The following is a 23535-nucleotide window of genomic DNA, read 5'->3' on the forward strand; positions in this document are numbered from 1 at the left end:
TCCCGCCCGTGTTCTCGATCTCCCTCCCGCCCGCCCGTGTTCTCGATCTCCCTCCCGCCCGCCCGTGTTCTCGATCTCCCTCCCGCCCGCCCGTGTTCTCGATCTCCCTCCCGCCCGCCCGTGTTCTCGATCTCCCTCCCGCCCGCCCGTGTTCTCGATCTCCCTCCCGCCCGCCCGTGTTCTCGATCTCCCTCCCGCCCGCCCGTGTTCTCGATCTCCCTCCCGCCCGCCCGTGTTCTCGATCTCCCTCCCGCCCGCCCGTGTTCTCGATCTCCCTCCCGCCCGCCCGTGTTCTCGATCTCCCTCCCGCCCGCCCGTGTTCTCGATCTCCCTCCCGCCCGCCCGTGTTCTCGATCTCCCTCCCGCCCGCCCGTGTTCTCGATCTCCCTCCCGCCCGCCCGTGTTCTCGATCTCCCTCCCGCCCGCCCGTGTTCTCGATCTCCCTCCCGCCCGCCCGTGTTCTCGATCTCCCTCCCGCCCGCCCGTGTTCTCGATCTCCCTCCCGCCCGCCCGTGTTCTCGATCTCCCTCCCGCCCGCCCGTGTTCTCGATCTCCCTCCCGCCCGCCCGTGTTCTCGATCTCCCGCTCGCCCGCCCGTGTTCTCGATCTCCCGCTCGCCCGCCCGTGTTCTCGATCTCCCGCTCGCCCGCCCGTGTTCTCGATCTCCCGCTCGCCCGCCCGTGTTCTCGATCTCCCGCTCGCCCGCCCGTGTTCTCGATCTCCCGCTCGCCCGCCCGTGTTCTCGATCTCCCGCTCGCCCGCCCGTGTTCTCGATCTCCCGCTCGCCCGCCCGTGTTCTCGATCTCCCGCTCGCCCGCCCGTGTTCTCGATCTCCCGCTCGCCCGCCCGTGTTCTCGATCTCCCGCTCGCCCGCCCGTGTTCTCGATCTCCCGCTCGCCCGCCCGTGTTCTCGATCTCCCGCTCGCCCGCCCGTGTTCTCGATCTCCCGCTCGCCCGCCCGTGTTCTCGATCTCCCGCTCGCCCGCCCGTGTTCTCGATCTCCCGCTCGCCCGCCCGTGTTCTCGATCTCCCGCTCGCCCGCCCGTGTTCTCGATCTCCCGCTCGCCCGCCCGTGTTCTCGATCTCCCGCTCGCCCGCCCGTGTTCTCGATCTCCCGCTCGCCCGCCCGTGTTCTCGATCTCCCGCTCGCCCGCCCGCGTTCTCGATCTCCCGCTCGCCCGCCCGCGTTCTCGATCTCCCGCTCGCCCGCCCGCGTTCTCGATCTCCCGCTCGCCCGCCCGCGTTCTCGATCTCCCGCTCGCCCGCCCGCGTTCTCGATCTCCCGCTCGCCCGCCCGCGTTCTCGCTCTCCCTCCCGCCCGCCCGCGTTCTCGCTCTCCCTCCCGCCCGCCCGCGTTCTCGCTCTCCCTCCCGCCCGCCCGCGTTCTCGCTCTCCCTCCCGCCCGCCCGCGTTCTCGCTCTCCCTCCCGCCCGCCCGCGTTCTCGCTCTCCCTCCCGCCCGCCCGCGTTCTCGCTCTCCCTCCCGCCCGCCCGCGTTCTCGCTCTCCCTCCCGCCCGCCCGCGTTCTCGCTCTCCCTCCCGCCCGCCCGCGTTCTCGCTCTCCCTCCCGCCCGCCCGCGTTCTCGCTCTCCCTCCCGCCCGCCCGCGTTCTCGCTCTCCCTCCCGCCCGCCCGCGTTCTCGCTCTCCCTCCCGCCCGCCCGCGTTCTCGCTCTCCCTCCCGCCCGCCCGCGTTCTCGCTCTCCCTCCCGCCCGCCCGCGTTCTCGCTCTCCCTCCCGCCCGCCCGCGTTCTCGCTCTCCCTCCCGCCCGCCCGCGTTCTCGCTCTCCCTCCCGCCCGCCCGCGTTCTCGCTCTCCCTCCCGCCCGCCCGCGTTCTCGCTCTCCCTCCCGCCCGCCCGCGTTCTCGCTCTCCCTCCCGCCCGCCCGCGTTCTCGCTCTCCCTCCCGCCCGCCCGCGTTCTCGCTCTCCCTCCCGCCCTGTCCATCAGCCACCTCACTCGCACCAATGCCCTGTCTCTCCCTCTGCCTTGACAGGTCCAGAAGCTGCAGGCTCTCCTGAAGCCAATGATGCTCCGGCGCCTGAAGGAGGACGTGGAGAAGAACCTGGCGCCCAAGGAGGAGACCATCATCGAGGTGGAGCTAACCAACATCCAGAAGAAGTATTACCGCGCTATCCTGGAACGCAACTTCACCTTCCTGGCCAAGGGCGCCGGGCAGGCCAACGTCCCCAACCTCCTCAACACCATGATGGAGCTCCGCAAGTGCTGCAACCACCCTTACCTCATCAACGGTAAGTGCATGGGGCAGGGCAGAGGGGGTGGGCCAGAGTCCAGGCCTGCTTTATATATAGTGACTTACAAACTGGAATCTAATCGAGGGGTTCGGGTGGGTTTATATATAGAATAACAGATACCGGGGACTGAGTTACAGACTGGAATCTTATCGAGGTGTTTGGGGTGGTTTATATATAGAATAACAGATACCCGGGAGTGACTTACAAACTGGAATCTAATCGAGGGGTTCGGGTGGGTTTATATATAGAATAACAGATACCCGGGAGTGAGTTACAGACTGGAATTTAATCGAGGGGTTTGGTCTGGTTTATATATAGAATAACAGATACCCGGGACTGAGTTACAGACTGGAATCTAATCGAGGGGTTCGGTCTGGTTTATATATAGAATAAAAGATACCCGGGACTGAGTTACAGACTGGAATCTAATCGAAGGGTTCGGGGTGGTTTATATATAGAATAACAGATACCCGGGAGTGAGTTACAGACTGGAATCTAATCGAGGGTCTTGGGTGGTTTATATATAGAATAATAGATACCCGGGAGTGAGTTACAGACTGGAATCTAATCGAGGGGTTCGGGGTGGTTTATATATAGAATAACAGATACCCGGGAGTGAATTACAGACTGGAATCTGATCGAGGGGTTCAGGGTGGTTTATATATAGAATAACAGATGCCCGGGAGTGAGTTACAGACTGGAATCTAATCGAGGGGTTCAGGGTGGTTTATATATAGAATAACAGATACCCGGGAGTGAATTACAGACTGGAATCTAATCGAGGGGTTCGGGGTGGTTTATATATAGAATAACATTTTCCCGGGAGTGAGTTACAGACTGGAATCTAATCGAGGGGTTCGGGGTGGTTTATATATAGAATGACAGATACCCGGGAGTGAGTTACAGACTGGAATCTAATCGAGGGGTTTGGGGTGGTTTAAAAATAGAATAACAGATACCCGGGACTGAGTTACAGACTGGAATCTAATCGAGGGGTTCCGTGTGGTTTATATATAGAATAACAGATACCCGGGAGTGAGTTACAGACTGGAATCTAATCGAGGGGTTTGGGGTGGTTTATATATAGAATAACAGATACCCGGGAGTGAGTTACAGACTGGAATCTAATCGAGGGGTTCGGGGGGATTTATATATAGAATAACAGATACCCGGGAGTGAGTTACATACTGGAACCTAATCGAGGGGTTTTGGGTGGTTTATATATAGAATAACAGATAACCCGGGAGTGAGTTACAGACTGGAATCTAATCGAGGGGTTTGGGGTGGTTTATATATAGAATACCAGATACCCGGGAGTGAGTTACAGACTGGAATCTAATCGAGGGGTTCGGGGTGGTTTATATATAGAATAACAGATACCCGGGAGTGAGTTACAGACTGGAATCTAATCCAGGGGTTCGGGGTGGTTTATATATAGAATAACAGATACCCGGGAGTGAGGTACAGACTGGAATCGAAGCGAGGGGATTTGGATGGTTTATAAATAGAATAACAGACTCCCGGGAGTGAGTTACAGACTGGAATCTAATCGAGGGGTTCAGGGTGGTTTACATATATAGAATAACAGATACCCCGGAGTGAGTTACTGACTGAAATCTAATCGAGGGGTTCGGTGTGGTTTATATATAGAATAACAGATACCAGGAGTGAGTTACCGACTGAAATCTAATCGAGGGGTTCGGGGTGGTTTATATATAGAATAACAGATACCTGGGGGTGAGTTACAGACTGGAATCTAATCGAGGGGTTCGGGGTGGTTTATATATAGAATAACAAATACCCGGGGGTGAGTTACAGACTGGAATCTAATCTAGGGTTTCGCTGTGGTTTATATATAGAATAACAGATACCCGGGAGTGAGTTACAGACTGGAATCTAATCGAGGGTTTCGGGGTGGTTTATATATTGAATAACAGATACCCGGGAGTGAGTTACAGACTGGAATCTAATCGAGGGGTTCGGTGGGGTTTATATGTAGAATAACAGATACCTGGGAGTGAGTTACAGACTGGAATCTAATCGAGGGGTTCGGGGTGGTTTATATATAGAATAACAGATACCCGGGATTGAGTTACAGACTGGAATCTAATCGAGGGGTTCGGGGTGGTTTATATATAGAATAACAGATACCCGGGAGTGAGTTACAGACTGGAATCTAATCGAGGGGTTCGGGGTGGTTTATATATAGAATAACAGATACCCGGGAGTGAGTTTCAGACTGAAATCTAATCGAGGGGTTCGGGGGGGGTTTATATATAGAATAACAGATTCCCGGGAGTGAGTGACAGGCTGGAATCGAAGCGAGGGGCTCGGGGTGGTTTATATATAGAATAACAGATACCTGGGAGTGAGTTACAGACTGGAATCGAATCGAGGGGTTCAGGGTGGTTTATATATAGAATAACAGATACCCGGGAGTGAGTTACAGACTGGAATCTAATCGAGGGGTTCGGGGTGGTTTATATATCGAATAACAGATACCTGGGAGTGAGTTACAGACTGAAATCTAATCGAGGGGTTAGGGGGGGTTTATATATAGAATAACAGGTACCCGGGAGTGAGTGACAGGCTGGAATTGAAGCGAGGGGCTCGGGGTGATTTATATAAAGAATAACAGATACCCGGGAGTGAGTTACAGACTGGAATCTAATCGAGGGGCTCGGGGTGGTTTATATATAGAATAACAGATACCCGGTGGTGAGTTACAGACTGGAATCTAATCGAGGCGTTCAGGGTGGTTTATATATAGAATAACAGATACCCGGGAGTGAATTACAGACTGGAATCGAAGCGAGGGGTTCAGGGTGGTTTATGTATAGAATAACAGGTTCCCGGGAGTGAGTGACAGGCTGGAATCTAATCGAGGGGTTCAGGGTGGTTTATATATAGAATAACAGGTACCCGGGGTTGAGTTACAGACTGGAATCTAATCGAGGGGTTCGTTGTGGTTTATATATAGAATAACAGATACCCGGGAGTGAGTTACAGACTGGGATCTAATCGAGGGGTTCGGGGTGGTTTATATATAGAATAACAGATACCCGGGAGTGAGTTACAGGCTGGAATCTAATCGAGGGGATCAGGGTGGTTTATATATAGAATAACTGATACCCGGGAGTGAGTTACAGACTGGAATCTAATTGAGGGGTTCGGGGTGGTTTATATATAGAATAACAGACACCCGGGAGTGAGTGACAGGCTGGAATCGAAGCGAGGGGTTCGGGGTGGTTTATATATAGAATAACAGATACCCGGGAGTGAGTTACAGGCTGGAATCTAATCGAGGGGATCAGGGTGGTTTATCTATTGAATAACTGATACCCGGGAGTGAGTTACAGGCTGGAATCTATTCGAGGGGTTCGGGGTGGTTTATATATAGAATAACTGATACCCGTGAGTGAGTTACAGACTGGAATCTAATCGAGGGGTTCGGGGTGGTTTATATATAGAATAACTGATACCCGGGTGTGAGTTACAGACTGGGATCTAATCGAGGGGTTCGGGGTGGTTTATATATAGAATAACAGATACCCGGGAGTGAGTTACAGACTGGAATCTAATCGAGGGGTTCGGGGTGGTTTATATAGAGAATAACAGATACCCGGGAGTGAGTTACAGACTGGAATCTAATCGAGGGGTTCGGGGTGGTTTATATATAGAATAGCAGATACCCGGTAGTGAGTGACAGGCTGGAATCGAAGCGAGGGGTTCGGGGTGGTTTATATATAGAATAGCAGATACCCGCGAATGAGTGACAGGCTGGAGTCGAAGCGAGGGGGTGTGAAATTGTTCCCTGTCTGATCCTTTGTTTTCACGATTGTGAATTTTGACTCACAGGGGCTGAAGAAAAGATTCTGGGGGAGTTCCGCGAGATTCACGATCCCATTGCACTGGATTTCCACCTGCAGGCTATGATCCAGTCAGCAGGGAAGTTGGTCCTGATCGACAAGCTCCTGCCCAAGCTGAAATCCGGGGGCCATAAGGTGCTCATCTTCTCCCAGATGGTTCGATGCCTGGACATTCTGGAAGATTACCTCATTCAGAAGAGGTGAGGAATCACCGAGCCAGCATTGACACGGGGGTGGGCGGTGGGGGTAACAGGATCAGCAGCGGGGGTGGCAACGCAACGACCTTAGCCGTCTTAATTCCGCCTTTGAGCAGAGGTAGGAGGTGCTCAAGGGGGCCATTGTTAAAGGAGCGCGGACATCTTGAAGGGTTGTAAAGGCTTGTGGTGGTTACAGAGATAGGGAGGGGTGTAGGGGGCTGGAGGGGGTTACAGAGATAGGGAGGGGTGTAGGGGGCTGGAGGGGATTACAGAGATAGGGAGGGGTGTAGGGGGGCTGGAGGAGGTTACAGAGATAGGGAGGGGTGTAGGGGGGCTGGAGGAGGTTACAGAGATAGGGAGGGGTATAGGGGCTGGAGGAGGTTACAGAGATAGGGAGGGGTGTAGGGGGCTGGAGGGGATTACAGAGATAGGGAGGGGTGTAGGGGGGCTGGAGGAGGTTACAGAGATAGGGAGGGGTGTAGGGGGGCTGGAGGAGGTTACAGAGATAGGGAGGGGTATAGGGGCTGGAGGAGGTTACAGAGATAGGGAGGGGCTAGAGGCTGGAGGAGGTTACAGAGATAGGGAGAGGTGTAGGGACTGGAGGAGGTTACAGAGATAGGGAGGGGTGTAGGGGCTGGAGGAGGTTACAGAGATAGGGAGGGGTGTAGGGGGCTGGAGGAGGTTACAGGGATAGGGAGGGATGTAGGGGGCTGGAGGAGGTTACAGATAGGGAGGGGTATAGGGGGCTGGAGGAGGTTACAGAGATAGGGAGGGGTATAGGGGCTGGAGGAGGTTACAGAGATAGGGAGGGGTGTAGGGGGCTGGAGGGGGTTACAGAGATAGGGAGGGGTGTAGGGGGCTGGAGGAGGTTACAGAGATAGGGAGGGGTATAGGGGCTGGAGGAGGTTACAGAGATTGGGAGGGGTGTAGGGGGCTGGAGGGGGTTACAGAGATAGGTAGGTGTATAGGGGCTGGAGGAGGTTACAGAGATAGGGAGGGGTGTAGGGGGCTGGAGGGGATTACAGTGATAGGGAGGTGTGTAGGGGCGGAGGAGGTTACAGAGATAGGGAGGGGTGTAGGGGCTGGAGGAGGTTACGGAGATAGGGAGGGGTGTAGGGGCTGGAGGAGGTTACAGAGATAGGGAGGGGTGTAGGGGCTGGAGGAGGTTACAGAGATAGGGAGGGGTGTAGGGGCTGGAGGAGGTTACAGAGATAGGGAGGGGTGTAGGGGGCTGGAGGAGGTTACAGAGATAGGGAGGGGTGTAGGGGGCTGGAGGAGGTTACAGGGATAGGGAGGGATGTAGGGGGCTGGAGGAGGTTACAGATAGGGAGGGGTATAGGGGGCTGGAGGAGGTTACAGAGATAGGGAGGGGTATAGGGGCTGGAGGAGGTTACAGAGATAGGGAGGGGTGTAGGGGGCTGGAGGAGGTTACAGAGATAGGGAGGGGTGTAGGGTGCTGGAGGAGGTTACAGAGATAGGGAGGGGTATAGGGGCTGGAGGAGGTTACAGAGATAGGGAGGTGTGTAGGGGGCTGGAGGAGGTTACAGAGATAGGGAGGGGTGTAGGGGGCTGGAGGAGGTTACAGAGATAGGGAAGGGGCGTAGGGGCTGGAGGAGGTTACAGAGATAGGGAAGGGTGTAGGGTATGGAGGAGGTTACAGAGATAGGCTGGGGTATAGGGGGCTGGAGGAGGTTACAGAGATAGGGAGGGGTGTAGGGGGCTGGAGGAGGTTACAGAGATAGGGAGGGGTGTAGGGGCTGGAGGAGATTACAGAGATAGGGAGGGGTGTAGGGTATGGAGGAGGTTACAGAGATAGGCAGGGGTGTAGGGGGCTGGAGGAGGTTACACAGATAGGGAGGGGTGTAGGGGCTGGAGGAGGTTACAGAGATAGGGAGGGGTGTATTGGCTGGAGGAGATTACAGAGATAGGGAAAGTTGTAGGGACCAAGGGCCAACCCAGATTGGTTGTGTTGTTGGAGCTGCAGGGTTTAAGACAGGAACTCCCCACCACCACCTCGAGGGTGCTTAAGGGTGAACTATAAATACTGGCCTAGGCAGCAACGCCCATATGACATGAAAGAATTAAAAAAAAGGTTTGGTAGCACAGAACTTGAGTGTTGCTGAAAAAGGAGCGATGTCCAAGGCTTTCGTTTTGCACTCATCAAGACTCTTGCAAGAATACCAATATAAGGAGAAAACAACAATTTATATTGTGTGAAGAGTGTGCTGATTGGTTGGCATATGGCGTGGCTATGGAGAATGCACAAGTGATGGTACCTGGCAGTTCATAGAGTCATAGAGGTCTACAGTACAGAAAAAGGCCCTTCGGCCCATCGAGTCTGCACCGGTCAAACAAGTTAGAATTTTATAGGTTTCTATGAGATTCCCCACCCCCCCCCCCACTCATTCTTCTAGTAATGTGCAAGGAGGCTGTTTTAATAAATGATCTCAGAGTAAAAGATCTCCTCGGAAACAGTGACCATAACATGGTAGAATTTAGCCTTCAGTTTGCGAGTGAGAAACTTGGGTCAGAAAAAACTGGGCTAAGCTTAAGTAAGGGTGATTACAAAGGGATGGGGACAGAGTTGGCTGGAGGGGACTGGGAAAGGAGTTTAGCAGAAAAGACGGTTGATGAACAAAGGCAGACGTTTAAGAAAATAGTTCGTGACTCTCAGCAAAGATATATCCCAGTGAGGAAGGAGGATTCTAGGAAGGTGATAAACCAAACATGGTTAACCAAGGAAGTTAAGGACAGTATCAAATTGAAAGAAAAAACATACAACGTGGCAAAGATTGGTGGTAAGTCAGAGGATTGGGAATGTTTTAAAAACCGACAAAAGATGACCAAAAAGATAACAATGAGGGAGAAAATCAACTTTGAGGGTAACTTAGCAAGTCATATAAAAACGGACAGTGAGAGCTACTTTAAATATATAAAAAGGAAGAGAGAGGCCAAAGTGAACAAAGGCCCCTTAGAGAATGAAGCTGGGGAAATAATAATGAGGGAGCCAGGACATGACAGAGGAGGTGAATAAATACTTTGCTTCAGTCTTCACAGTAGAAGGTATTAAGAGCATTCCAAAAATACTGAAATAATCAAGGGGCAAAAGGAGGGGGGAGGAAATAAATACAATAACTATCACTGGGGATAAAGTACTAGGGAAACTAACGAGGCAAAAGGCCGATAATTCCCCTGGACCTGATGGGTTGCATCCTAGGGTATTAAAGGAAGTAGCTGCAGAGATAGCGGGTGCACTGGTAGTAATCTTCCAAGTATCCTTAGATTCTGGAAAAGTCCCAGAGGATTGGAGAGTGGCCAATGTAACACCCTTATTCAAAACGGGAGGGGGACCATTAAACAGGTAACTGTAGGGCAGTTAGCTTAACATCTGTCATTGGGAACATGTTGGAGTCTATTATAAAGGATGTAATAGCAGAACATTTAGAAATACATGATCTAATCAGGTAGAATCAGCAAAGCTTCATCAAGCCTGACAATTTTATTAGAGTTCTCTGAGGAGGTAACAAGCAGGATAGATAGAGGGGAACCAGTAGATGTGATATATTTGGATTTCCAAAAGGCGATCGATTAGGTACCAAACGAGGCTATTAATAAGGTAAGATCCCATGGTGTTGGGTGTGGTATATTCGCATGGAGGGAGGACTGGCTAACTAAAAGAAGACAGAGAATTGGGATAAGGGGGGCATTTTCAGGATGGCAACCTGTAACTAGTGGAGTGTCACAGGGATCAGTGCTGGGGCCACAATTATTGACAATATATATTCATGACTTGGATGGGGGAAGTGAATGTACGACAGCCAATTATTTATTTATATATATATATATATATATATGTAGACAGGTGAAGTGAATGGGCAAAAACGTGGCAGATGGAATATAATGTGGGGAAATGTGAGGTTCTGCGGTTTGGCAGGAAGAATAGAGGAGCTGAATATTATTTATGTGGAGAAAGACTGCAGAAAGCTGCAGCACAGAGGGATTTGGGGGTCCTCGTGCATGAATCACAAAAAGCTAACGTACAAGTTCAGTAGGTCACAGGGAAGGCAAAGGGAATATTGGCCTTTATTTCAAAGGGAATGGAGTATAAAAATAGGGAAGTCTCGCTAAATCTATACAAGGCACCGGTTAGACCACACCTAGAATACGGTGAACAGTTTTGGTCCCCTTATCTAAGGAAAGATATCCTGGCATTAGAGGCAGTCCAGAGAAGGTTCACCAGGTTGAATCCTGGGTATGGAGGGATTTTTTTATGAGGAGAGATTGAGTGAAGTTATATGGGTCTACAGCACAGGAAAAGACCCTTCGGCCCCTCCAGTCTGCACTAGTCAAACAAGTACCTAACTATTCTCATCCCATTTTCCAGCACGAGGCCCATAAGCCTTGACTGCCATGGGCATCATCGCAAGTGCACATCCAAGTACTTCTTCAATGTTATGAGGGTTTCTGCCTCTACCGCCCTTTCAGGCAGTGAGTTCCAGATTCCCACCACACTCTGGCTGAAAAAATTCTTCCTCACATCCCCTCCAAACCTCCTGCCCCCCTTACCTTCAATCTATGCCCCCTGGTTATTGATCTCTCCATCAAGGGGGAAACGTTCCTTCCTGTCTACCCCATCTATGCCCCTCATCATTTTGTACACCTCAGTCATGTCCCCCTCAATCTCCTCTGCTCCAGGGAAAATAACCCCAGTCTATCCAATCTCTCCTCATAACTAAAACTCTCCAGCCCAGGCCACATCCTGGTAAATCTCCTCTGCTCTCTCTCTAGTGCAATCACATCCTTCCTATAATGTGGATTCCAGAACTGCACACAATACTCTAGCTGTGGCCTAACCAGCGTTTTATACAGTTCCAGCATAACCTCCCTCCTCTTATATTCCACGCCTCAGCTAATAAAGGCAAGTGTCCCATATGCCTTCTTAACCACCTGTCCCGCTACCTTAAGGGACCGGTGGACATGCACTCCAAGGTCCCTCTGATCCTCGGTACTTCCCAGGGTCCTACCATTCATCGTGTATTCCCGTGCCTTGTTTGTCCTGCTCAAGTGCATCACCTCACACTTATCCAGATTAAATTCCATTTGCCACTGATCAGCCCATCTCACCAGCCCGTCTATATCCTCCTGTAATCTAAAGCTATCCTCCTCGCTATTTACCACCCCACCATTTTAGTGGCATCTGCGAACTTACTGATCAACTCTCCTACAATCAAGTCTAAATCGTTTATATATACCACAAACAGCAAGGGACCCAACACCGATCCTTGTGGAACCCCACTGGACACAGGCATCCAGTCACAAAAATACCCCTCGGCCATCACCCTCTGCTTCCTACCACTCAGCCAATTCTTGATCCTAATTGCCTTGGATCCCATGGGCTCTTACCTTCATTATCAGTCTCCCATGTGGGACCTTACCAAAAGCCTTGCTGAAGTCCAAGTAGACTCTGTCAAATGAGTTTCCCTCGTCTACACACCGGGTCACCTCTTTGAAAAATTCAATCAAATTGGTCAGACATGACCTCCCCTTAACAAAACCATGCTGACTGCCCTTGATTAATCCCTGTCTCTCCGAGCGTAGATCAACTCTGTCCCTCAGAATTGTTTTCAATAGTTTCCCCGCCACTGAGGTTAGACTGACTGGCCTGTAGTTCCCTGGTTTATCCCTTCCTCCCTTCTTGAATAACAGTACCACATTGGCTGTCCTCCACTCCTCTGGCACCTCTTGTGGCCAGAGAGGTACTGAAAATTATTGCCAGCGCCCCTGCTATCTCCTCCCTTGCCTCACTCAACAGTCTGGGATACATTTCATCCGGGCCTGGAGATTTATCTACTTTTAAGCCTACCAGAGCACTTAGAACCTCCTCCCTTTCTATGCCAATTTCTTTAATTATATCACAGTCCTTCTGCAAAATCCTGGAACTCCCTCCCTAACAGCGCTGTCGGTGTACCTACACTACAGGGGACAAAATCCTGGAACTCCCACCCTAACAGCACTGTGGGTGTACCTACACTACAGGGGACAAAATCCTGGAACTCCCTCCCTAACAGCACTGTGGGTGTACCTACACCACAGGGACAAAATCCTGGAACTCCTTCCCTAACAGCACTGTGGGTGTACCCACACCACAGGAACAAAATCCTGGAACTCCCTCCCTAACAGCACTGTGGGTGTACGTACACAACAGGGGACAAAATCCTGGAACTCCCTCCCTAACAGCGCTGTGGGTGTACCTACACCACAGGGACAAAATCCTGGAACTCCCTCCCTAACAGCGCTGTGGGTGTACCTACACCACAGGGAACAAAATCCTGGAACTCCCTCCCTAATAGCGCCGTGGGTGTACCTCCACCACAGGGACTGCAACGGTTCAAGAAGGCAGCTCACCACCGCCTTCTCAAGGGGGCAATTAGGGATGGGCAATAAATACTGACGTCGCCAATGACGCCCGCAGCCTGTAAATGAATAAAAAAAATGTGGGATGCTTTCCCTTATTTGAACGATTGGAACTAAGGGACGCCGTTTGAAAACAAGGGGTCTCCCATTTCAGACTGAGATGATGAGGAATTTCATCTCTGAGGGTTGTTGGTCTCTCGGTTGAGGTTGGGACACTCTCTCTTGCCCAGAGACCAGTGGAGGCTGGGTCACTGAATAGATTCAAGGCTGAGTTGGAATGATTCTCCAATCGACAAGTGAGTCGAGGGTTATAGGTTATTGGATATTGTCAGGACTCCCTGGAGATAGCGCGCTTTAATATCAAGCCGCGCTGTTCCCCGAACTCTGACCCCATGTGGAAAAGTGACATCAAACCACGAGTTTGCCCCAATTCTACAGAAGTACATAACTGTTTATTGAACAAACTATCGCTAACCAGAGGTAAAAGAGAAATATTGAACTGCTGATTTCTAACACTTTAACTTAAACTCTACCCCTTCTTAAATCCCTATACACCCACACACACAAAAACATGGATTTTAAGGGTGGGATAAAACAGTTCAATAGCACCAATTCCAGAGCACAGGATTCGATGGGTTGATTTTGATCGATATCTCCCAAATTCCTTTCAGTTCTTTGTTGAAGACACGAGGTGGTCCTCCAGCCCTTTCGGTATCTAGCTCACTGGTTGAGCACTTGCCTTTCAATGACTCTAACAGTGATTTTCCCCTTTCCCTCTTGCCCAGGGTTTTCAGAGAGAGGGCAGGCCGCGAGCAGAAAAAGGCCAGCTAGCTATCATTGTGGAACTACTGGAACCTTCCACACAGGAGAAAGAGGCTTTAGGTCTTGTTCCTTTTCAGGATAAGAACTATTCAGCTGCACTGCCCTTCACACAAACCCTGGTCACCTGGTCAGGAGCCAGTTAAAATGCTGTTGTCAGGCAGCTGCCTTGGTCCAGGACTCCTTTCCAGCACCATCCTGTCTTTCATGGCACACTCTGTTCCAGGACTGCAACGTTGTGTATATCTGTAATCCTGTTCCAGCGGGCATGCCTTTCAACCTGCAGCCATTGTCATTCCCATCCACAGTCCAACAGGAAATAAAAAGATATGCTCCTCACAGAGCACAGAGGAAAGTAGAGTTGAGGCCACAATCAGATCAGCCAAGACCTTATCAAATGGTGGAGCAGGCCGAAGGTGCCTAACTCTTAATTTGTCTGTTTGTACATATGTTCGCATGTTAACCAGGAGGAGCTAGTGTCGTTCAGTGAGCACCGGATGTGCGATGGGTGCATGGGACTTAGTGTGAGTTGGGCTGTGCAGCAGCAAGAGTATTGGAAGACCTCAGGTTTATGGGAGGAGACCAGCCAGGCGTGCGTTTGAATAGGCGGATCTGGGGGGTGCGGGGTAGTGAAGGCACGTTCAGTCGATGTTGTCTTGAGGCCAAATAGGCCATACCTGAGCCTGGTTCTGCTTCCAGCTAACCTTTGCGCGCAGTATCGTTGGAGCCTGGTTCTGCCTTCAGCTAACCTTTGCGCTCAGTATCGTTGGAGCCTGGTTCTGCCTTCAGCTAACCTTTGCGCGCAGTATCATTGGAGAGCTGATGTCACATCACCACCAGCTACTACCCACAGCCGCAGCCGAAATCCAGAGACGCTGACAGGAATTGCAGCCCCCTCCTGCAGGCAGTCTTAGCATAGGCCAGGGACAGAGCCTTCCCCATTCCTGTTGTGTCTGTGTGTCTGTGTGTGTGTCTGTTTCTGTGTGTGTCTGTTTCTGTGTGTGTCTGTTTCTGTGTGTGTCTGTTTCTGTGTGTGTCTGTTTCTGTGTGTGTCTGTTTCTGTGTGTGTCTGTTTCTGTGTGTGTCTGTGTGTGTGTCTGTTTCTGTGTGTGTGTCTGTGTCTGTGTGTGTCTGTGCGTCTGTGTGTGTGTGTGCGTCTGTGTGTGTGTGTGTGTGTGTCTGTTTCTGTGTGTGTCTGTGTGTCTGTGTGTGTGCGTCTGTGTGTGTGTGTGTGTGCGTCTGTGTGTGTGTGTGTGTGTCTGTTTCTGTGTGTGTGTGTCTGTTTCTGTGTGTGTGTGTCTGTTTCTGTGTGTGTGTGTGTGTCTGTTTCTGTCTGTGTGTGTGTGTCTGTTTCTGTCTGTGTGTGTGTCTGTTTCTGTCTGTGTGTCTGTTTCTGTGTGTCTGTTTCTGTGTGTGTGTCTGTGTGTGTGTGTGTGTGTGTCTGTGTCTGTTTCTGTGTGTGTCTGTGTGTGTGTGTCTGTTTCTGTGTGTGTGTGTCTGTGTCTGTGTGTGTGTGTGTGTCTGTGTCTGTTTGTGTGTGTGTGTCTGTTTCTGTGTGTGTGTGTGTGTGTGTCTGTGTGTGGGTGTTGGGGGTGTGTGGGTGTTGGGGGTGTGTCTGTGTGTCTGTGTGTGTGTGTCTGTGTGTGTGTGTGTGTGTGAGAGAGAGAGATAGATGCTTTGCCTCTGGCCCTGACCCTCAGTACTGATATCGTCTTCTCTCTTAAGGTACCTGTACGAACGGATTGATGGCCGCGTGCGAGGGAACCTGAGGCAGGCAGCCATCGACCGCTTCAGTAAGCCGGATTCAGACCGCTTTGTCTTCCTGCTGTGTACGCGAGCAGGAGGTCTCGGCATCAACCTGACCGCTGCCGACACCTGCATCATCTTCGACTCTGACTGGAACCCACAGAATGACCTCCAGGTACTGGAGGGGTGGGGGTTATGTACCCCTCGGCCTCCCTCCCAATGACTGTCTGTCTCTCCCTTCCCCGCTCCTCCCCCTGTGCGTGCGCATGGGACCTCGCCCCCTCTCTCTCTCGCCCCCTCTCTCTCGCCCCCTCTCTCTCGCCCCCTCTCTCTCGCCCCCTCTCTCTCGCCCCCTCTCTCTCGCCCCCTCTCTCTCGCCCCCTCTCTCTCGCCCCCTCTCTCTCGCCCCCTCTCTCTCGCCCCCTCTCTCTCGCCCCCTCTCTCTCGCCCCCTCTCTCTCGCCCCCTCTCTCTCGCCCCCTCTCTCTCGCCCCCTCTCTCTCGCCCCCTCTCTCTCGCCCCCTCTCTCTCGCCCCCTCTCTCTCGCCCCCTCTCTCTCGCCCCCTCTCTCTCGCCCCCTCTCTCTCGCCCCCTCTCTCTCGCCCCCTCTCTCTCGCCCCCTCTCTCTCGCCCCCTCTCTCTCGCCCCCCCTCTCTCTCGCCCCCCCTCTCTCTCGCCCCCCCTCTCTCTCGCCCCCCCCTCTCTCTCGCCCCCCCTCTCTCTCGCCCCCCCTCTCTCTCGCCCCCTCTCTCTCTCGCCCCCTCTCTCTCTCACGTGGTCTCTCACCCTGTGCTCCCTGTGTTGCAGGCCCAGGCTCGCTGCCACAGAATCGGACAGAGCAAGGCGGTGAAGGTATATCGTTTGATCACACGGAACTCGTACGAGAGGGAGATGTTTGACAAGGCGAGCCTGAAGCTGGGCCTAGACAAGGCTGTGCTGCAGTCCATGAGCGGACGAGAGAACAATGTCAATGGGGTAGGTTAACACCGTTACCGTCTCCAGCCCCTACACCCCTCCCTATCTCTGTAACCTCCTCCAGCCCCCACACCCCTCCCTATCTCTAACCTCCTCCAGGCACGTACACCCCTCCCTATCTCTGTAACCTCCTCCAGCCCCTACACCCCTCCCTATCTCTGTAACCTCCTCCAGACCTCTACACCCATCCCTATCTCTGTAACCTTAGCACGCCTCCTACACCCCTCCCTATCTCTGTAACCTCCTCCAGTCCCTACACCCTCCCTATCTCTGTAACCTCCTCCAGCCCCTACACCCCTCCCTATCTCTGTAACCACCTCCAGCCCCTACACCCCTCCCTATCTCTGTAACCTCCTCCAGCCCCTACACCCCTCCCTATCTCCGTAACCTCGTCCAGCCCCTACACCCCTCCCTATATCTGTAACCTCCTCCTGCCCCGACAACTCTCCGAGGCCTGAGCTTCTCAAGCTCCGGCTCCTCGAAAACGTGCCCCGATTCCCATCGCTGCAGCATGGACGGCCGTGCCTTCAGTTGTCTGGGCCCTCAGCTCTGGAATTCTCCCCCCTGAACCTGGCGAGAGGCGGCCATCCTGTCCCCCGCTCTCTCTCTCTCTGTCTCTCTCTCTCTCTCTCTCTCTCTGTCTCTGTCTCTCTCTCTCTCTCTCTCTCTCTCTCTGTCTCTCTGTCTCTCTGTCTCTCTGTCTCTCTCACTCTCTCTGTCTCTCTCTCTCTGTCTCTCTGTCTCTGTCTCTGTATCTGTCTCTCTCTCTGTCTCTCTCTCTCTCTCTCTCTATGTCTCTCTCTCTCTCTCTGTCTCTCTCTGTCTCTGTCTCTCTGTCTCTCTGTCTCTCTCTCTCTCTCTCTCTGTGTCTCTCTCTCTGTGTCTCTCTCTTTCTCTCTCTCCTTTCTCTCTCTCTCTTTCTCTCTCTCTCTCTCTTTCTCTCTCTCTCTTTCTCTCTCTCTCTCTCTCTCTCCCTCTCTCTCTCTCTCTGTCCCTCTCTCTCTCTGTCCCTCTCTCTCTCTGTCCCTCTCTCTCTCTGTGTGTCTCTCTCTCTCTCTCTCTCTCTCTCTCTCTCTCTCCTTCCCAGTCGGCCTCTTGGACCGAGTTATTTGCTCACTTTCTCCCCAAAGCCGCCTTGTGGCGGTTCGGAGTTGACTGTTAGCCAGTGACGTTCCAGCGGAGCCGCGTTGGGTGGCCGCGCCCTGTTAAAGGTCGGCGGTGGTCAGTGCACCTTACCGCCCTCGCCCCGGGCTGCCGCTGGCGGGCTTCAGGATGTCCCTGGGCGTCTCTTGTCTCACCCCCCTGCTCTTCGCTGCCCCTGTCCGCACAGATCCAGCAGTTCTCCAAGAAGGAGATTGAGGACCTGCTGCGCAAGGGAGCCTACGGGGCCATCATGGATGAGGAAGACGAGGGCTCCAAGTTCTGCGAGGAGGACATCGACCAGATCCTCTCCCGGAGGACCACCACCATCACCATCGAGACGGAGGGCAAGGGTTCGACGTTCGCCAAGGTGAGTGACCACTGCCCTGCCCGGGGGCGGGGAGGGGGGGGTGGTGGGTGGTGGTGGTGGGGGGCTTTCTTTGCGCTGTTGCTGTAAACCGTGTTTACCGAGGCCTGACCTCTCCCTGTGCCTTCAAGCCCCCCCGATTCGAGCTCCTAACGCTCTCTCCCTTCCTTCCTTCCTTCCTTCCTCTCACCCCAGGCCAGCTTCGTGGCTACCGGCAACAGGACGGACATCTCTCTGGACGATCCCAATTTCTGGCAGAAGTGGGCGAAGAAGGCGGACATCGACCTGGACATGGTGAACAGGAGGGTGAGTGTCCGTTTGCGAGCTGAATCGACGTCGTTTTCCCCCCCCCCCCACTGCGCCTCCCCCTACGCCCCCCACACAACCCCAGACCGTACGCTGAACTCCCCCACCCCTGCAGCAACTCACCAAGGCTCCTTCGACAGCGCCGCCCAAATCCCCGACCGCTGCCATCTAGAAGGACAAGGGCAGCTGACACATGGGGAACACCCACCACCTGGAAGTTCCCCTCCGAGCCCCTCACCATCCCCCGACTTGGAAATATATCGGCCGTTCCCCCTCCCAGTTGCTCCCAGAATCCCGGTGCAGAAGAGGCCCTTCAGCCCATCGGGTCTGCACCGGACACCGTGAGAAACCCCTGACCCACCTCCCTAACCCCATTGACCAGCACTCGGCCCCCACAGCCTCGAACGTTATGAGGTGCCGAGCGCTCGTCCAGGGACTTTTTAAAGGATGTGAGGCTAACTCACCCTCCAGCGCCCTCCCAGGCAGCACATTCCACACCCTCACCACCCTCTGGGTAAGAAAGTTTCTCCTCACATCACCCCCCTAAACCTCCTGCCCCTCACCTTGAACTTGTGTCCCCTAGTGACTGACCCTTCAACCAAGGTGAACACCATCCTGACTTGGAAATATATCGGCCGTTCCTTCACTGCCGCTGGGTCAAAATCCTGGAACTCCCTCCCTAACAGCGCTGTGGGTGTACCTACACCACAGGGGACAAAATCCTGGAACTCCCTCCCTAACAGCGCCGTGGGTGTACCTACACCACAGGGGGCAAAATCCTGGAACTCCCTCCCTAACAGCACTGTGGGTGAACCTACACCACAGGGGACAAAATCCTGGAACTCCCTCCCTAACAGCGCTGTGGGTGTACCTACACCACAGGGACAAAATCCTGGAACTCCCTCCCTAACAGCACCGTGGGTGTACCTACAACACAGAGGGCTGCAGCGGTTCAAGAAGGCAGCTCACCCACCACCCCCCCCTCCCTTCTCAAGGGGCAACTAGAGACGGGCAATAAGAACACCACCCCCCCCCCCGCCACCCACCCCAGTCCTGCAAGAGAATTAACAAATAGGCCACATGGCGTTGAGGAGTGTACTTCTACCGCTACCCGCTCCCTGCCCCACCCACGGGCTGCATTTGGGTACGCTGCTTCCCAGTGTCTACTCAGTGACCCCTGCGGGTGGGGATTCTGTTCCCTCTCTCTAAAGATCAGGCAGGCTCCCCTTCGGCGGCTCGGCTCGGACCCTCTCTGACTGGTGCTGCTCTTGTCGTGTCTTCCGGCAGAACAACCTGGTGATCGACACCCCCCGGGTTCGCAAGCAGACCCGTCCCTTCAACACCACCAAGGACGATGACGTGGAGCTCTCGGACATGGAGAGCGACAACGACGAGCGCCCCAAGTCTCGGAGGTCCTACGATCGGCGGCACGGTTATGGGCGCACGGAGTGTTTCAGGGTGGAGAAGAATCTTCTGGTCTACGGGTGGGCACGTGGAGCCATTCGGAGGCTGGAGCGGCAGGGAGCGTGCCTTTGCAGCGGGGTGGGGGGGGGTGGTGGTGGTGGTGCTGCCGCTGGTTTCTGAGGGAGAGCCGCAGTGTCGGAGGGTCAGTGCTGAGGGAGAGCCGCACTGTCGGACGGTCAGGACTGAGGGAGAGCCGCACTGTCGGAGGGTCAGTGCTGAGGGAGAGCCGCACTGTCGGGGGGTCAGTACTGAGGGAGAGCCGCACTGTCGGAGGGTCAGTGCTGAGGGAGAGCCGCACTATCGGGGGGTCAGTGCTGAGGGAGTGCCGCACTGTCGGAGGGTCAGTGCTAAGGGAGAGCTGCACTGTGGGAGGGTCAGTGCTGAGGGAGAGCCGCACTGTGGGAGGGTCAGTGCTGAGGGAGAGCCGCACTGTCGGAGGGTCAGTGCTGAGGGAGCGCCGCACTGTCGGAGGGTCAGTGCTGAGGGAGCGCTGCACTGTGGGAGGGTCAGTGCTGAGGGAGAGCCTCACTGTCGGAGGGTTAGTGCTGAGGGAGAGCCTCACTGACGGAGCGTCAGTGCTGAGGGAGAGCCTCAACTGTCGGAGGGTCAGTGCTGAGGGAGAGCCGCACTGTCGGAGGGTCAGTGCTGAGGGAGAGCCGCACTGTCGGAGGGTCAGTGCTGAGGGAGAGCTGCACTGTCGGAGGGTCAGTGCTGAGGGAGAGCCGCACTGTCGGAGGGTCAGTGCTGAGGGAGAGCCGCACTGTCGGAGAGTCAGTGCTGATGGAGAGCCGCACTGTCGGAGGGTCAGTGCTGAGGGAGAGCCGCACTGTCGGAGGGTCAGTGCTGAGGGAGAGCCGCACTGTCGGAGGGTCAGTGCTGAGGGAGAGCCGCACTGTCGGAGGGTCAGTGCTGAGGGAGAGCCGCACTGTGGGAGGGTCAGTGCTGAGGGAGAGCCGCACTGTGGGAGGGTCAGTGCTGAGGGAGAGCCGCACTGTCGGAGGGTCAGTGCTGAGGGAGAGCCGCACTGTCGGAGGGTCAGTGCTGAGGGAGAGCCGCACTGTGGGAGGGTCAGTGCTGAGGGAGAGCCGCACTGTCGGAGGGTCAGTGCTGAGGGAGAGCCGCACTGTCGGAGGGTCAGTGCTGAGGGAGAGCCGCACTGTCGGAGGGTCAGTGCTGAGGGAGAGCCGCACTGTCGGAGGGTCAGTGCTGAGGGAGAGCCGCACTGTCGGATGGTCAGTGCTGAGGGAGAGCCGCACTGTCGGAGGGTCAGGGCTGAGGGAGAGCCGCACTGTCGGAGGGTCAGTGCTGTGGGAGAGCCGCACTGTTGGAGGGTTAGTACTGAGGGAGAGCCGCACTGTCAGTGGTGCTGTCTTTGAGATGAGACATTAAATTAAGATCCCATCTGCCCTCTAAGGCTAACACAAGTGCAGATCCCTGGGCCTTCACCAAGGGACTCTCTGACAGGATGGCCTGCACTCTAGCTCTTAAAGGCAGTGGTTGAAGAATCGAGGCATTCGTTGTAACCTCCCATAATTCCTTAGATTCTGGAAAGGTGCCACAAACCACAAATGTAACACCACTATTGGGGAAAGGAGGGAGCCAGAAAGCAAGGAACTGTGGGCCAGTTAGTCTGACATCCGACATTGGGAAAACGCAGGGGTCCAATGCGAAGGAAGTAGTAGCAGGGCATTTCGAAAATCTCAATACAATTGGGCAGAATCACCATGGTTTCGTGAAAGGGAAATCGTGTCTGACAAATTCATTGCAGTTGAGGATATAGTAAGCAGGGTGGATCAAGGGGAACCTGTAGATGTGGTGTACTTGGAATCCCAAAAAGCATTTGGTAAGGTGCCAGGTAAATGGTTGCAGTGCGAGATAAGAGCTCATGGTGCTGGCTGGGGGGGGGGGTATGTTAGCGTGGAGACAGGATTGGTATCTTAACAGCGAACAGAGAGTCAGGTTAAATGGGTCATTTTCAGGTTGCGGACTGTAACCAGTGGATTGCCTCAGGGATCAGTGCTGGGGTCCTGAACTATTTATGACCCTTATCAATGACTTGGATGAGTGGGCTGACTAACGTCGCCAAATTTGCTGAAGACAGCAGAAATAGGAAGGAAAGCAAGCTGCGTGGAGGATACAAAGAGTCTGCAAAGGGAGAGGGATTGGTTCAGTGAGTAGGCAGAAATTTGGAAGGCCGCTGGAGTTTTGGCCTTCACTTGCAAGGTGAACGGAGTGTAAGAGTAGGGAAGTCTCTCAGCTGCTGCACAGGACGTTGGTGGGGTTGTAACCCGGAACACCGCGTACAGTTTAGAGATGACGGAGATGAGGAGGAATTCCTTCCCTGACGGTCTTCACAGCCTGTGGAACACACTCTCTCTCTCTCTCTCTCTCTCTCTCCCTCCCTCTCCCTCTCTCCCTGTCTCTCCCTCTCCCTCCCTCTCTCTCCCTCCTCTCCCTGTGTCTCTCCCTCTCCCCCTCTCTCTCCCCCCCTCTCCCCCCCCCTCTCTCTCCCACTCTCTCTCTCCCCCTCCCTCTCTCTCCCCCCTCTCTCTCTCCCCCCCACCTCTCTCTCCCCCCCCCTCCCCCCAGGGAACAGTGGAGGCCGGGTCACCGAATACATTCAAGGCTGAGTCAGACAGATTTTTGATCGGCGAGGGGGCGGAGAGTTTCGGAGGGGTCGCAGGGCAGGGGCAGGTGGAGCTCATGGCCTCCCTCGGTTGAGCCCTGGTCTTAGAGAATGTCGGAGCAGGCTTGAGGGGCCGAGTGGCCCATTCCTACGTCTAATGCCCCCGACGTATGAAGAGAAAGGGGCGGGGTGGGGGTGGGTGGGGTGGGGAAGCTCTTCTCATTGTCCCGGGACTAATGTGTATCTTTACTCCCCCCCCAACCCCCCCCCCCAAACTCCCGAACAACGTCACAGCTTTAAAAAAAACACCCAGCGGCTGGTCGTCTCTACGTTGCTGTTGGTTGGAGCTTGGTGCAGGTTAATTTGCTGCGGCGACCACACCAGCGGCTTGGAGCCGCTGCGAGGGGGTCTTGAGGTGGCAGAAGTTGCAGCCGAAATGGGCATTTGTCTCGGGGGTTTGTCGGGGGCTGGGGGGGTTGGGGGTGGCCCTCGGTGGCTCTTTTGAAGGGGTCGGGGCTCTTGCGCGGCAGAGTTTTTAACGCTGACCTTTGCTCCCTCCGTCAGCTGGGGTCGCTGGAAGGACATCCTGGCTCACGGCCGCTTCAAGCGGAGGATGGCAGAGCGAGACGTGGAGGTAATCTGTCGCACCATTCTGGTGTACTGCCTGCTCCACTACAGGGGGGACGAGAAGATCAAGGGCTTCATCTGGGACCTGATCACCCCCACCGAGAACGGGCAGACCAAGGAGCTGCAGAACCACTCAGGTACAAGGGCGCAGGGAGGCGGGTGGGGTGGGGGGGGGCGCCGGGGGTGGGGGTGGGGAAGGAGGGAAGCAGCAACCGGGACCGTTGTCACCGTAGCGACCGGCATCACCTCACCCTTCGCTCTCCGCTCCCGAACTTGGGTGGGATTGCGAGGTTGAAACTTGTCGCGCCTCGGTTAGACCCACACTCGGAGCATCGGGCGCAGTTCCGGTCTCCGTATCCCCCCCTCGGTTAGACCCACACTCGGAGCACCGTGCACAGTTCTGGTCTCCGTATCCCCTTCGGTTAGACCACACTTGGAGCACCGTGCACAGTTCCGGTCTCCATGTCCCCCTCGGTTAGACCACACTCAGAGCACTGTGCACAGTTCCGGTCTCCGCATCCCCATCGGTTAGACCACACTCGGAGCACCGTGCACAGTTCCGGTCTCCGTATCCCCTTCGGTTAGACCACACTCGGAGCACCGTGCACAGTTCCGGTCTCCGTATCCCCCTGGGTTAGACCACGCTCGGAGCACCGTGCACAGTTCTGGTCTCCGTATCCCCTTCGGTTAGACCACACTTGGAGCACCGTGCACAGTTCCGGTCTCCATGTCCCC

The 23535-nt window shown here is 54.6% G+C and overlaps 1 protein-coding gene across 1 annotated transcript in view; it reads left to right on the forward strand.

The window, feature by feature from the left end:
• The window catches only part of LOC121273819 (chromodomain-helicase-DNA-binding protein 7-like), a gene marked incomplete at its 5' end in the record, with an annotated part of 105800 nt that overhangs the window by 33070 nt on the left and 49195 nt on the right, over positions 1-23535 (forward strand). Inside the window, 8 exons of the mRNA XM_041180970.1 lie at positions 1993-2248; positions 6110-6320; positions 15276-15471; positions 16103-16270; positions 17601-17780; positions 17973-18083; positions 19371-19567; positions 22738-22937. Coding sequence (XP_041036904.1) covers positions 1993-2248; positions 6110-6320; positions 15276-15471; positions 16103-16270; positions 17601-17780; positions 17973-18083; positions 19371-19567; positions 22738-22937 — 1519 coding nt within the window. The remainder of the gene's footprint in view (positions 1-1992; positions 2249-6109; positions 6321-15275; positions 15472-16102; positions 16271-17600; positions 17781-17972; positions 18084-19370; positions 19568-22737; positions 22938-23535) is intronic.

The sequence above is a fragment of the Carcharodon carcharias genome (genome assembly GCF_017639515.1).
Source record: "Carcharodon carcharias isolate sCarCar2 chromosome 27 unlocalized genomic scaffold, sCarCar2.pri SUPER_27_unloc_17, whole genome shotgun sequence".
Classification (NCBI taxonomy): domain Eukaryota; kingdom Metazoa; phylum Chordata; class Chondrichthyes; order Lamniformes; family Lamnidae; genus Carcharodon; species Carcharodon carcharias.